Source organism: Danio rerio, chromosome 24 (genome assembly GCF_049306965.1).
Source record: "Danio rerio strain Tuebingen ecotype United States chromosome 24, GRCz12tu, whole genome shotgun sequence".
NCBI classification, from domain to species: domain Eukaryota; kingdom Metazoa; phylum Chordata; class Actinopteri; order Cypriniformes; family Danionidae; genus Danio; species Danio rerio.
This window is the reverse complement of record NC_133199.1, coordinates 22,473,887-22,489,690: the sequence shown is the minus strand read 5'-3', so window position 1 is coordinate 22,489,690 and position 15,804 is coordinate 22,473,887. Positions and strand designations below refer to the sequence as shown.

Here is a 15,804-nt window from a genome sequence, read left to right as displayed (position 1 = left end):
AACGGTATCAGAATTTCACGGTACGGTAATACCTCGGTATGAATGTCACGGTACGGTATTTATTGAATCATTTACAGGAAAAAAAAAAACTTTTGAAAATACTCCAAAAAAGTGCCAAAAGTGTCAATGACATACAAATTAGCCATCTACCTTTAAGCTTTGAAACAGGAACTTCAATTTTAATAACAAAAAATTATTAAACCATGTAAAAAAATAAAGTTTCAATTTAGTATTGTTAAAAACTCATCACATTTAACATTTAATCACTCACTTAGATAGAGATGGGTTTAAAGGAAAATTATCATATAACTATAATCTGGTAAAAGCTGGTATCTCTGGGTATTTACAATGTCCCCTGCAACAGAAAAAACCCCTCTCGTTTGGGACTGAGGATTCTGGGACAAGAGAGATATGACTTGGCCCATGTTGACAGCAGTGGGGTAACGTTGTGCATTGTCTTTCCCCCACTTGAGAGGACAAACCATGAGTGAAATAGAGATCTCTTTGCGGTACAAGTCAATGTCTGCATCAATCTGAACAGTGTGCTGTGTTTCTGCAGTCCCCATGACTGTTATTAGTCGTATTCCCCAACTTGCAGGCACGTGCACACATAGGGCTCAACCTGTGCAGTGCACATGCCCTTTTTAGTCTTGGATAGAAAATGCCCTTCCAAAACGATCAAAAGTGCCCCCGCGACGCGACACAACCTCCGTCCAGTCCAGTCCTTCAGTAGGCGCGCGATAACACCTCTCTTGAGTATGCGCGCTCAACCCCCCCTCGGCGGTTTACAATACGCGCGCCACAACACAGCTGATCAGAACGCGCGCGACAGCACCGCTATTCAGCACGCGCGCGGCGACAACACCCGCTTTAGGTTCGATCATTTCCATCTTTTTTTCATCTCCGCTACTAGCAGCACACTCCATTTCCGCATTACTGGATCTGTAGCGACAACAGACCGCAAAGGATTATGGCCACGCCGGGGCTGATGGGAAATGAAGTTTCAGCTATCTCCCGTTCGCTTCATTCGCCTGAGCAAATTTTCTCAGAAGACCTATAGTTTTACCGAGTCATGCGACTTCGGTAATATCGAAAAAATTTAATATTGCGGTATGACGGTATTTACAATACCGTTACATCCCTAATATATATATATATATATATATATATATATATATATATATGTATGTATATATGTATATATATATATATATATATATATATATATATATATATATATATATATATATATATATATATATAATTTATTTATTATTATTGATTCATCTCCAAATCTGAATTATTTGTTCATGGCTCAAACTGATTATTTAGAAATCAAATATTTTCAATGTACATAAATCAATCCAGCTAATAAAACCTAGTCTAAATGATTAGTTTGGTTAAGTTTTGATTTGAACTTTTGTTTTGTGTTGTTTGGTTTTATAATATAAAACATTTTTAGTAATTAAAATATAGATGGGAAACCAACAAATGTTAAAAATGTAACAATTTGAAATGGTGTTATTTCAATTCAAATAAGGTAAAGTTGAATTGCTAAAACAGACAGACAGACCTAAGCATGAAATGTATATGCATGCATGCATAATACTCAAAATCAAGGTATCAATATGATCCCTCTCACTACAAATTTCTTAACTACACATTTTTTGTACCTGTTGTTTCTGAGATTGTGAGAGGTATTCCTATTTGTTTTGATTTTAGCCATCTTTCAGAAGTCCAACAAATGTTAAAAAAAAACTTAAAACTTTGAAATGGTTAAATTCAAAAATTCAAATAAGGTGAAGTTGAAATGCTAAAACAGACAGAGTTAAGCTTGAGATGTCTATCAAATGAAAAGACTAACAATAAATGTTTTAACTACATGCGTATTACTTAAATTCATGGTATCAATATGGACCCTCTCACTACAAATTTCCCCAATACACACTTTTTTTTACCTGTTGTTTTTGAGAGTGTGAAATTTGTGACATTTTTATTTTATGAACTAGAGTTTTTCCTATTTGCTTTGATTTTTGCCATTTTTCAAAAGTGAAACCTCTTTAGTTTCCGTCTGACATGACTAAATGAATGATGTCTAAATATTTTATTTTTGAATAAAAAGTAAATTATTTTCAACAAAGCTTGATTACAGTTATGAAACCAAGTCTGAGTTGTTTATTAATGAATCAAATTGATTTAAAGTGAGATGTTCAAATTTTAAGTTTATTTTTTTCACTGTTATTGATCCATCTTTAATTCAGAATTATTTGTTTATGGCTCAAACTGATCTAGAAATCAAATATATTCAATGTACAGTACCGTAATAAATCAATCCAGCTAATAAAAAAACTAGACTAACTGATTTGTTCGGTTACATTTTGATGGTGTTTGATTTTTATATAAAAGTGTAAAAATTAGAAATGGTGATATTTCAGTTCAAATAAGGTGGAGTTGAAATCTTAAAACAGACAGATCTAAGCATGAAATGTATATACATGATAATACTAACAATAAATATTTAAACTACATGCATAATAAATTCAGTAAGTGAAACACAAATTTTATAGGAAGATTGTAAATAAACAGTGGTTTAAAATGTTCTGCGATTGACATCAAGCTATCATATGAATTCAGACATAGGAATAAGTCATATGAATTACTTTCGTGGTCCTTTTATATAATTAAAGTCACACACAAGCATGAGTGCTGAACAAATGGTGACATTTTTGATTAAAACCCTCATTTAAACTTTAATGACAGTAAGAAAAAAGTGCAGTGGTTCATTTCGCTTTCAAAATAACCAGGAATGCTCTAATAGGCACATTCAAGAGGTCACATAGTTCACAATTTCTTCAGTGTCCTGAATACAAAAGCAGAACAGCTTCTCGGATTGCAGCTAAGCAGTCATTTAAAGGAACGCATGATTATATGAAATGCCTGACATTTTTTGCCTCCATATTCATCTGATTCTCAGGTGTCTCGAATCGCTGACAGTGAGCAGAGTGTTATGCTCATGCTGGGCCGCTGCTTGCCACACATCGTACCCAATGTCCTGTTAGCCAAGAGAGAGGTAAACAATTCCCTTTTAAACCAGCAGCCTCATCTCATCTTCCCATCAGCCACGGCGGTTTCCACGTCCACTGCGGGCTGCTCTATTCCCTCTCATTTTGTTCTTAATTCAGCATTGATCAACTTATGTTTTTAATGAGGTGCACTGATCCACTGACCAGAAATCAAAGTGTTTTGTTTTTTTTGCTGCAAACATTTATTCGCAACTCTTTGTTTTAATTTCTATGATCTCCATTCCACACATGTGTACAAACTTCACTGCAATTGTATAGTCTAAAGTGTGTAAAGTCAGCTTTATTGTCAATTCAACCACATGTACAGGACATAGAGAGAACCGAAATTGCGTTACTCTCAGACCATCGGTGCCTAACAGATAATTAATAATAAATTAATAAATTATATAATTAATAATAAATTAATTTTATAAAGAAATTACAATAAATACAATTACACACACACACACACACACACGCACGCACGCACGCACGCACGCACGCACGCACACACACGCACGCACACACACACACACACACACACACACACACACACATATATATATATATATATATATATATATATATATATATATATATATATATATAAACACCAGAGTAGCTGCTTTGTTTAGAGCACTAACTAAGCAAGTGCTGTTATTCCTGCTGTTCGATAAGCACCACCTGCAGGCAGTGAATAATTTCATTAAGCCTGTCTGCTGTTTTTTTTTTCTCATACACTTTTTATGGAGCTTTATTTCACAAAACTGAAGTCAAAGTTTTAACTTTATGTTTTGGAATATTACAATCTAATTTTATATAAATTCAATAAGAAAAGTTAAAAATAAAATAAAACAAGTTTTATAACTGGTCCATTTGCTTTTTAAAAATCAGAATTGGCCATAAAAAATTAAGGTCGGTGCATCCCTATATTTTTCCATTGCAGTTGTGTGTCTCTCTTTCTCTCTCTGTCTGTCTCTATCCTTCATCCAGTCCACCTCTGTCTCTCTTTTGTTCTGTTCACTCATTTCTTCTCTTGCTTTTGTGCATGCATCTCACTGCTCCGATAGAGAATGGTTGTGCACCTCTGTCAGGTGAGTGAAACACATCGGCCCTCTTTCATTCATTCATTCATTCATTCATTCATTCATTCATTCATTCATTCATTCGTCATACGTGTAACCTTTGACCTTTCAGTTGGCTTGGCTTCTCATTAGCTTTGGCATCATTGGCTCTAAAATGCATTTTAATTTAAACATTTCTCTTTTTGTTGATTACTGAAGCTTTAGATTTATTTAGGCTAGTTTAAACATGTTTTGGTTCATAATTGACATTCTAAGCTGCTAAAGAGCAATTTTTTTGACTTACAAAATATTTACATACATCAATCATCTGTAATGAAACTAGTATAATTAATTATATGTTAGTTAATATAGTAGTAATTAATTAATTGTATTTATTTATTTATTATTTATTTAAGGCGAGGCAGTGGCGCAGTAGGTAGTGCTGTCGCCTCACAGCAAGAAGGTCGCTGGTTCGAACCTCGGCTCAGTTGGCGTTTCTGTGTGGAGTTTGCATGTTCTCCCTGCCTTCGCGTGGGTTTCCTCCGGGTGTGTGGATGTTTCCCAGTGATTGGTTGCGGCTGGAAGGGCATCCGCTGTGTAAAAACTTGCTGGATAAGTTGGCGGTTCATTTTGCTGTGGCAACCCCGGATTAATAAAGAATGAATATTTATTTATTATTTCAATGATGCCATGTACCAGAGTCAGCAATTTTTCATCTGCTTGTCATCTGCAGACCCTTTGTCAGGTCAATATTTACAAATAAATTATAGAATATACAGTCACTAAAATGTAATAATTTGCACAAAATGCATTAATGACAGAATTGGGTAAAAGAGCACATATTTACATTATTATTATTATTATTATTATTATTATTATTATTATGTATATTGACATTGATATAAACAGTGTAGTATTAAATAAATAAACATGCACACACATATGTACATTAATCAGCATATATGAGTACACCCCTCTTTTAAATTCAAACACCTTTTAAATTCATATTTTTAATAAGAAGCTATACAATATTACATTTGTGCATATACATTAGATTAGTCAGTACTGAATCCAAATCTGAAGCTTATCCAACAAAATAACTTATGATAATGGTCCAAAAACTAGTCCACCCAAATGTTTATGTTATGGAAAAATGTTAAATACAAACTTAAAAAAAGAGAGAAAAAAAAGTGAAAACTTTAGTTGACATTTTGTAGGTTGTAATTATTATTATTTTTTTTATTTATGGTTTTTTTGCAATGTTTTGCTTAAATTTAGTTGTATTATTTAATTTTTAAATTGTTTAGTGACTAAATTATTATTTGAATAAATATATATGTTTAATCAATTTGTTTTGTTTAAGTGCACCAAAATACATTGACTATATTTGCTGAGAAATGGATAAAAATATTCATTTTCAAAATGAAGTGTACTCAGTTGTGCTGAGCACTCTATGTATGTGGTTGCTTTAGGTTTGTTTTCATTTCCCCCCCAGCTTTGACAAATGTTTATTAAACATCTTTTTTCATAATATTTCTGGCTAATCTTGCACTCAAAAAAAGTTTTGACATACACTAACATGTACTGACAATAGAAAAAGGCAAGAGCCATCCGACATGTCCAACCCCAGTTTCCATTTTCAAAGGAAAATACATTTATAGATCATGAGTTTCAGTGATTTTACTATAGCTGATGGATATTTTTAGGCACGATGTAAATAGAGCCTGAAGGCCACAGGTACAGTAGACTTTTGTTCAGCTGATTCCATTTGAACGCAAGTGAATACCTGACACTAAAAATACAAAGTCCTGTGGAAAAAATTTTGCATTTATTTTCCTTCAAAATATGACTTTCAAATACTCTGACATGTTTAGATCAATACAACAAACTCTTAACTCTTAAACTCTTAGCTTATTTCTTTCTTCTGTTAAACACAATGCAAGATTTTTAGATGAATGTTCTTCCACAAAAAATACATAAATAAATTCAGCTTGAGTTGAAATCAGAATTATTATACCCCCTTTGAATTCTTTTTCTTTTTTAAATATTTCCCAAATGATGTTTAACAGATCAAGGAAATTTTCACAGCATGTCTGATGATATTTTATCTTCTGGAGAAAGTCCTGTTAATTTTATTTTGGCTAGAATAAAAGCAGTTTTGAATTTTTAAAAACCATTTTAAGGTCAAAATTATTAGCTTTTTTAAGCTATATATATTTTTGATAGTCTACAGAACAAACCTTCGTTATGCAATAACTTGCTTAAATACCCCAATTACCCTAGTTAAGCCTTTAAATGTCACTTGTATAGAAAATATTATCTACTGTCATCATGGCAAATATAAAAATGAATCAGTTATCAGAGATGAGTTATTAAAACTATTATGTTAAGAAATATGTTGATAAAAATCTTCTCTCTGTTAAACAGAAATTCCTGAAAAAAATAAACAGGGGGACTAATAATTTAGGGGCATTAATAATTCTGACTTCTGGGGTATTAATGGTATTTTTCCCCTGGTGTGTTTTTGTTTGTATTTAACTGAAAAAAGAAACTCAAACAAGTTTTTAGACAAGTGGAGAAAAGGACGAGAGAACTTTTTTTTTTTTTGAGTGAACAAATCCTAATTTAAAAGCCTGTGTTGTTGTAATTATGTGGAGAGTTTATTGCATTGATCTATGCTAATCAGTAGTTTGCACCATTGCAGGAAAATAAAGGACATGCTGTATATTTTTGTATTTAGATATATTGTTTTTACTTTTTATTTAATTAGTAATATATTTAAGGCTCCAAAGAGCATTACATCATATTTCAACTTTTGGAAATGTTGATGACATACTTTGGCTGAGGGATTTTAAAATGACCCAAACAGCATTTCAGATGTTTTATAATGTGGTCGGTTCGCTGGTTTGTCCATTAATGTTGTCTCATCAAACTCATGTTTGTTATCACGTGATCTGTTAAAAAGAAATCACATGACTTTTTGGATGCAAATGCTGGAATTTATTCGGTAAATGTAATTCCATCGTTGTTTATAGGTACTTTTTTTATTGGATAAAAAGTTTTATCTTTTTAATCTTTTTTATGGAATATTTCAAAATTAGTAGAAAAACAGGCGAATGGAAACATATCTATTGACAGCCAATGGAACACAATTTTTTATTTTTTTTTTTAAGCGCTGCAGTCTCTTTAAAAAAATCTACCTCTTTTATTTCAAGACCAGATGGGGTTGTTTACACAAGATGTCGTATCGGACACTCATGGACATTTACTAAAAGCAGAAGTTCCTCCAAAATGTCAATATTGCGACAGAAACCAAATTGTTAAACAGATACTTTTGGAATGTCCTTGTTTTAATGCTAAACACTTTTTTTTTCTGGAGAGTCTTTAAAGGAAATATTTTTCTGATGTAAATCCTTAAAAATGGTGCAGTTTATATAAAAAGTAAACATTATATATACAGTGCTTAACATATATGAGTACACCCCTCACAAATCTCTCATTCAGATGAATATTTTCTATAGGAAGCCAATATTATATTTGTGCATATACATTAGGTTAGATTAGTCAGTACTGAAGCCAAATCTAGAGCTTACCTAACAAATAATTTATGATAACGGTACAAAATTAGTACAACCAAGTTTATATGTTAGGGAAAACTATTCAATAAAACAATTGTAGAGAACAAAAGTCAAGAAGAACAAAACATGTTTCAAATATTGTTGAAGTTTTGTAGTTTGTATTTTTTTTTCCTGTATCTGACATTTATTTAAATGTATTATCTTTCTATTTCTAAACATATTTGGTGACTAAAATCTTATTTTAAAAAAATAAAAAATCTATTCCATAAATCTTTTTTGTTCAAATTGACCAAAAATATTTTACCTATATACATTGAGAAATGGATGAAAATATACATTTTTAAAAATGGGGTGTACTCATTTATGTAGAGCACTGTTTATATTATTCATTTATTTATTTGTTTATTTTAAGTGATTAAAATATTTAATTTATAATAGTAAAGTGATCTTTATTATAAAATTTATGTAAATTTAATCTGGTTTTGCCATGAAATAACCAGAGAATCTGATAGCAATAAATTCAAAACACTCTCTTTTTTTGTCTTTAGGCTCTTTCAGATGACAGACAAACCTTGACTGAGTTTTTTTGGCCGCTCATTTGGTTTAAATAACCAAACTTTAAAAACACACTCGCACATATGCATTTCTCACCGTTCCCATCCAGTTCCACAGCATTTCCCCCTTTTAGGCCCCTGTGATTTGCATAGGGCAGTTCAGTTTCACAGGAGCAGGTGACAGTTTGAGAAACACTGGAACCTTTCCAGACTGAAGTCGGCTGAAAACAAACACCGCCCAGAAAGCAGAGATCTCCTTGCTTTTCACTAAAATGGACTTTGAGTTTTTGCCGGTTAATTCTGTTGGCTTCATAACCTTCCTCCCTGAATTCAGACACTTTTTTTTCTCCCCCTTCATCTGCTTCACAACAATTACTAATCAGCCGCTGAAGGAACACCTGCTTTGCTATATAATTCTGGTCATCTGCACTCCTACTTGAGCCTTATTGTAAAGATAAAGTCTTTCGGAATTAAAGGCTATTCAGGTTATTGATTACCATTGAACTGATAAGACTTTGTGTGTTTGTAACAGTCTGAAACTCCCCGTCTTCCTGCAGAAATATGTCCAGTGTGTTTGCAGGTGTGGGTGTATGTCTGATTGGGCTGTTTTTAGTTTAGCTGGAAATGATATGGATGTGCTGCAGACAGTTGTTTACTTGTCGTGTTTAAGAAATGAGTCAATGGAGGCTGATGATGAACGGCAGATTTGCATATAATTACAATTTTTCTTTGGAAGTAATTTGGGCTGGCAAGTAAGCAAAGTAAAGTTTTTTGCCATGTGAAATTGTAGTTGCATTTAGATAAAAATATAAAAATATGGCATTTGTTATAAATAATTAGTGATTTAACCCTTATGTGCTGTTGGGGATGTTTTCATCCATTCTGGGGTGATTTTAAGTCTTAATTTGGTCATAACTTTTTCTGTGGTTCAGCTAGCAGAGATTTTTGGTAAAAAAAAAATTATTTAGACGCATATTTTTCATATTTTGATTTAAAAAAAAAGAATAATACACTGTGGGCAAATGCACTACATTTTTGTTATGTTAGGGATGAAAACATCCACTAAATTAAACTGCTGTAAAAATGCATCAGATAAATTTTTCTTTTAAATTTTTTTTTATCCTCAAAACTAATAAATTGTTTTGAAAATTACAGAATTTTACCTCTTTAATTGCCAAATTCAAAAGAGGTCACTGATTTGGTGAAAAAAAAACACACAAAATTATGGATTTTCAATAAAAAAAATTAATTGTGGACATTTTTTTACCTTTTTATTTTAAGTCTTGGACATGTAAAACAACATTGGCTTTGATTTATTGTTTTTGATTGATTTTCATTTTTTCCTCCCTATTTGTTGGTTGCCGTTTTTGCCCCTTTGACTTCCATTATAACCACATTTCTATTACTACACCACCATGACACCATATAATTATGCAGTTTTTATTGTTGTTGGTTTTCCCTGTTGGGAAGAGGTTAAAATTGTCATTTTACTGTTTAACCCTTGCGATAGGCCTGCGCAAAAAAAAAAAAAAAATGTAAAGACATAGTTTCTGGATTTTACATGGAGTATAACAGCAAATTAAATTGTTTGTATGTGTGTCTGTGAATGTGTGAGATTGACCTTTGTGCACTTACCTTGATACCATCAAATGTGGTTGTAATGGAAGTCAATGGGGCAAAAACAGCCACCAACAGTAAATTAAAAAGAAAAAATCTAACAATACATCAAAGCCAATGTTGTTACTAATCGTTTACATGTCTAAAAAATCGTCATTTTTAGTTTTTTTTTTTTCTCTCAGTCAGTGACATTACTTGTGAACTCTGCAATTAAAAAGTTAAAATCGTGTAAATTTTCTAAAAAATAAAAAAATAAATTAGCAGTTATGATCAGAACTGAGGTTCATTAACAAATTTCTGCAAATATTTTTTTTTTTTAATTATCTGATGAATTTTTACAGCAGTTTCATTTGGTGTATGTTTTAATCCCGAACATAACAAAAGGGTAGTAAATTTGAACAGTGCACAAGAGTTAAATAAATAAAAAAATATATATATTTATTTATGTAGTTCTTTTATTATTATTATTAGTTTATTATTATTATGCATAATAGGACACTTTTGAACAAAGGACATCATAAAATGTATGAATTAGACAAACGTTTTGAACACCTAATAAAATTATATACTTCTAAAAATGAGATGGAGTTGTTTTGAAAAAAAAAAAACTCACAAAAAAATTTATGGAATTTCATTAGTCAAAGTATTACATATCACTTAATTAAAGTTTTTCAATAGAATGTCAATCGGACCTATTTTATTTGGTAAATTATCGTTTTAAAGCAATATACTTTTTAAAATTACAAATAGTTTAAAATCAAGACAATTTAAAAGATTTTCTCTGGTCAATCTGATTTAGGCATGATTTTGTCATACACATAGGACTCTATTTGCTTTGATATTTTGATCTAGTACAGTAATATTCTCTAAAATAATGTGTTAGACTTGTATTTTATTACGTAATTAAACACTATATCTTTCATGAGAAGCTTTTTTCTTAAAGTTTTAACCGCATCAATAAAAAATACTTTTACTAAAAATAAAAGTATTTACTTTTCAAATTGCAAAACTTTTCCTATTTTGCCTGTTTCAGTTCTTGACCGTAAGTGTTGATCTTTTCCCAGTAGCTCCTCCACCAAAAAATCTCACATTGACACACTTTGGCTTTGGGCCAGAGCCAAATAAAATACTTCATAAATGTGTCTCTGTTAAGAGCTTGTCCATGTGCAGCAGATGCCGCACACCACTGATTGTCCCATAATGCAACACTCCTACACAGACTCACTACTCAAGAAACAGACCAGCCCTTTAAGCTTCATAACATCTGAAAAGCCGTATATTAAAATGATGCTTTTAACTCTTGGCAGGTGACAGAAACGGCCGTCCAAACAAACAAGCACAGCGTCAAACAGCCTGCAGTTTTGCTGCGTGTTTTCTCAACCATCTTTCATTTTTAAGTGTCCTTTAGAGGCTGCGGTTTTAGCCACAGTCACGTCTGGAGATGAGATAAATCGAGAGAAAATAAACACTTGTGTGGCGAATCTTCATGTGAATCTTGATCTGTTGATGCCGTTCTGGATCATGGTGGAAAACAGGGCTGGTTGACCGCGAGAGACACGTGTGTCAAGGGCATATTAATGCTTCTGTAAAGCGATATCTGATGGGCTGTTTTGCTTTTTATAGCTGCCTCTTGCTGGTATGGTAAACATCCATATTTTTACACTGCTACACTTTTAAAAAATTTTTTGTTAACTTCAATTTTTAAGTTGAATCAAATATTTTTTTCTAGTCATCTCAACTCACATTAATCAAACCCACTAATAATATCAAGATAAACTTTGTATAACTTAAAGTGTAGTTAAAACCTGATTAACAGATTAAAATAAATTAAAGCAACAAAAATAATTGTTGACTTTTTGTCATTACATTTTTTAGTGTACAGAAAATGTCACATTTGTACATATCTGCATACACATGAAGATACTGATGGTTGGTAACATTGGGCAATTTATGTCAATAGTGAGTTTTTTGTTCTGTGTATTGGTTTATAATACGTTTGCTTGCACTGAAATGGCTTTTTTGCTCCTTTTTGAGATTTCTTCATGCATTTTTGTGCACTGATTCACAAGGTCTGTTTACAGGGAAATAATTATAAAAAAAATTAAGTTTCTCTGAAATTAAAATAATTATGACTAAAGCTATTTAGACATGAAAAATTAAAGCTATTTAGATAACAAAAAAGACAAATGCACGAAAGTACAAAAAACTGTAATTACACTAAAAGGACATTATTTTCAAACGTAAATTTATTGTAATGCCATTTAAATGATTAATAATTAAAATAATTAATAATAATTATTAATAATTTTACATCTCAAAATACATAATTTATTGTTTTTTTCTGTTTAGAATGTACTCATTGAGCATTTGATATCGGTAAAATAAACTAAACTTTAAAGGTATTTTGATTCCAAGGATTTTATTGAAGTATCTTTAAAAATTCAACATTTATCGACATTAATACATACACATACACACACTAAGCATGGGCTGGTATAAGATACTGACGGTATGATATCCTTGGATAAAAATAACCTGGTACACGGTATTTTGATTACTGCTCTAAAATATATTCTTAAAGGGCCATGACACCCCCCACTTTCGGTTAAAGTCTACTTCAGAATTTTTTCAAAAGATGCATGATTAATGGGCGTGGAGCTCCGCGAGCATCGGGCAGGAGTGGGCGTGGCCAGCAGAGGAGAAGGGGAGCAAACAAAGCTAGCTCACAAAATGAGACAAACCGTGAGGAGCAGCAGGTCTCCTGACCTGTCTATTTTAACCGTTAGCCCTGCTGGTAATCTGGAGGATTTAGGCAAACACAGCAGCACAGTGATGTGTCTGACTGTGAGTGAACTCCTGATAAAAGACAGCGTCCGCCATTCTCTAATTCTCGTGCTGCTCTCCCGACAAAAATGCTAGCAGCGCACACACAGCTTTGCTGTATGATCGGCCCTGACAAGATCGCGGGGGAAAACATGCAACAAACCGCGTGGATCATGCAAACAAACACATACGAGCCTTCATAAACGGCTAAATACTGTGTGCCCGTGCCGTGGGTCCGTGATGTGTCTCACAGTTCGGGCTTGACTCTGGCAGGTCTGGCAGGTCTCATGAATAATTAAGCAGCCGGCTCTTCTCATAGGATAAGAAAACTCCGCTGAGAAACTGACGCGTCATCATTGCACTTGCAGTGCTGCGCTACGTCGCCGATTTTGATCCCGCCCCAAAAATCATTTTAAAACCGGAAGCTGAAATTAGCTGACAAAAGTTCAAAATTATCCAGTTTTCCCCACAATTAAAGTTGACAGGTGCTAACATTGTCTTAACTGATGCTCAACACACCCAAATCTGTTAATATAAAAAAAAAAGTTATCCAGGGTGTCCTGAACCTTTAAATGTCTTGGTAAAAAACTAAAACTTTTTGACACAACATATTTTATTTTGAGTAACATTTAAAATATTTTGGAGCAGTAAACATGTCGGGCTAAATAATTCAAAGGAATCAGACTTTTGCTGTCTTCATTTGTTTCAAAAACACAGATTTCTTTACCATTTAAAATATGGCATCTTTGGATATTTTTTCTGCTGGAGATACTGTTGTTGTAAAAAACAAGAAAAAAAACAAATATAAATAATAAACCGTATAAAAAATACATTAGTATTAAGATACAAATTATAGCTAACAAAATTCGTTTCAATTTTTTTTTCCAAGAAAAATATAAAAATTATATTTTTGTTATATTTTTGCCTGTACTGTGCAATGATGATTTGTTCCGCTCTTTGGAAAATAAGGATTTAATTAATGCCTCACTGCTTCACAGCTGCTGGCAGCATGTTCAGGCAAAGTGTTTTAATAGCAACATTGGCAGGAAAATATACATTTAGATTTCAAAGAAAATATCTTAATATTAAAAAGGAATCTTAGATTTGATCCTTTCAATGTCGTGCCTTTAAATAGTGTAGCCTAGAATTATAATGCTTTGTTTCATTGTTTATCTTTATTTACAAGTAGCAGAGTATTTACAGCTAATGTATAGGCTATTTCTGTTCGTTTGCATCCCATCCCTTTGTGCCACCTGGCGGCAACTGCGGTCATACCTAAAAAAAACTTACCTTTCTCCTTTAGAGCGGCGGCGGTAATGGCCATATTAAAGTGTCACCTACTGTATACCGTAGACACGGTATTACAGAAAAAGGATTTAAAACCCTGAAAACGGACACATACAGTTGATGTCAGAATTATTAATCCCTCCCTATAATCCTTAATTTTTTTTTCTCTTTTAAATATTTCTCAAATGCTGTTTAACAGAGCAAATACATTTTTCACAGTAGTTCCAATAATATTTTTGCTTCTGGAGAAAGTCTCACTGGTTTTGTTTTGGCTAGAACAAAAGCAGTTTTTAATTGTTTAAAAGCCATTTTAAGGTCAAAATCATTAGCCCCTTTAAGCTATATGTATTTTCTCGATAGTCTAATTCTTTAAATTGCCCTGTAAGCTGAATACTAGTGTCTTGATAAATATCTAGTCAAATATTATTTGCTGTCATCATGGCAAAGCTACAATAAATTAGTGATTAAAAATGAGTTATTAAAACTATTATGTTTATAAATGTATAAAAAAAAATGTGCTCTCCGTTAAACAGAAATTGGGGAAAAAAATAAACAGGGCTAATAATTCAGGGAGATAATAATTCTGACTTTAACTGTACATACAAAGTTTTATTATATATATATTAATAAAATCAAGCATATTTACTGCAAATAAAACTATTAAATAAAATTTATTATAACTTTATTTTGTTAATATGGGTAATACTTTATTGAAACAATTTAATAAAAGTAAAAAAGTTTGTATCTTTTTAATACGTTGACACACGTTTTACTTTAAATGTTTTTAAGTTACATTATTTTTTAAACCTATTCACCTTATTCTTCGCTTATGAGCAGGCACAGCCATTTGAATCTCTTTAACTCGAGAGTCACGGACTCATTCACTTCCATTCATTTTTAGACATTGAAAACTGCTCGTTCCGCTGCTTGATGTTGCAAACTAATATTTTCTTTTTAAATGATTCTGCTTTGTGTGTAAAGTCATGGACACACTTGTTTTTTTTAGAGCAAGTAGTTTGACTGTTTTCCTCTGTTTGTTATTCCTAGTTAAATATCCCATAGGCGACTGAATCAGAAGGTCTAAAACAATCGCAAAAACGAACACACTTCTGCATTTTAGAATAGAGTCAATACAGTAAATCCTCATATGCATAAATTGTATGTCAAGGAAAGACCACAATAATCAGGAATGACGACTACTATTCTGTGAACATAATAACTAAATAGTATAATCTTTCTTCAAATAATATCCAAATAAAATCATTCCACACACTTTATGAATATCCAGCATTTAAATGGTGCTGCCTGATGCTAGTAGCAGCTTGTAGAAGTCTCTCTCTCCTTTGTGGTGAAGTTGGTTGTCCAGTAGCGTGCAGTAGCTTCCCCTGTATCCTCAAATGCCTTCTTGCTGAAGTTCCCTGTCCGAGCAGGTGCATGTACAGTGTGTGTGTATTTATTTCAATCTGTGATGCATAATATTTGACCTTCATTTGACCTTCGTTCATATCTGTGTGTCTCCAGGAGCTGATTCCCCTGATTTTGTGTACGGCCTGCCTGCATCCCGAGCCCAAAGAAAGAGATCAACTCTTGCACATCCTCTTTAATCTTATCAAGAGACCTGATGATGAGCAGAGGTGCGCGCACATGTGTGTGTGCACGCATATATGTGTTTGTGTATGTGTATAGTGCCCAGCATAAATGAGTACACCCCTTATGGGTCTCCCGTCAAAATTAATACTTTCTATGGGAGGCTACGCAATAAAATATATGTATTTACATTTAGATTAGTCAGTACCAAAAAAGAATAATATAATAAAGA

At 32.5% G+C, this 15,804-nt stretch overlaps 1 protein-coding gene across 31 annotated transcripts in view; it reads left to right on the top strand.

Moving 5' to 3' along the window:
- relch (RAB11 binding and LisH domain, coiled-coil and HEAT repeat containing) overlaps positions 1-15,804 on the top strand; it is a 158,506-nt gene that overhangs the window by 62,698 nt on the left and 80,004 nt on the right. For 16 of the 31 annotated variants that reach the window (XM_073940157.1, XM_073940156.1, XM_073940155.1 and 13 more), the window contains 2 exon segments: positions 2,975-3,070; positions 15,507-15,619. In XM_073940157.1, coding sequence (XP_073796258.1) covers positions 2,975-3,070; positions 15,507-15,619 — 209 coding nt within the window. 31 annotated transcript variants of the gene reach the window in all.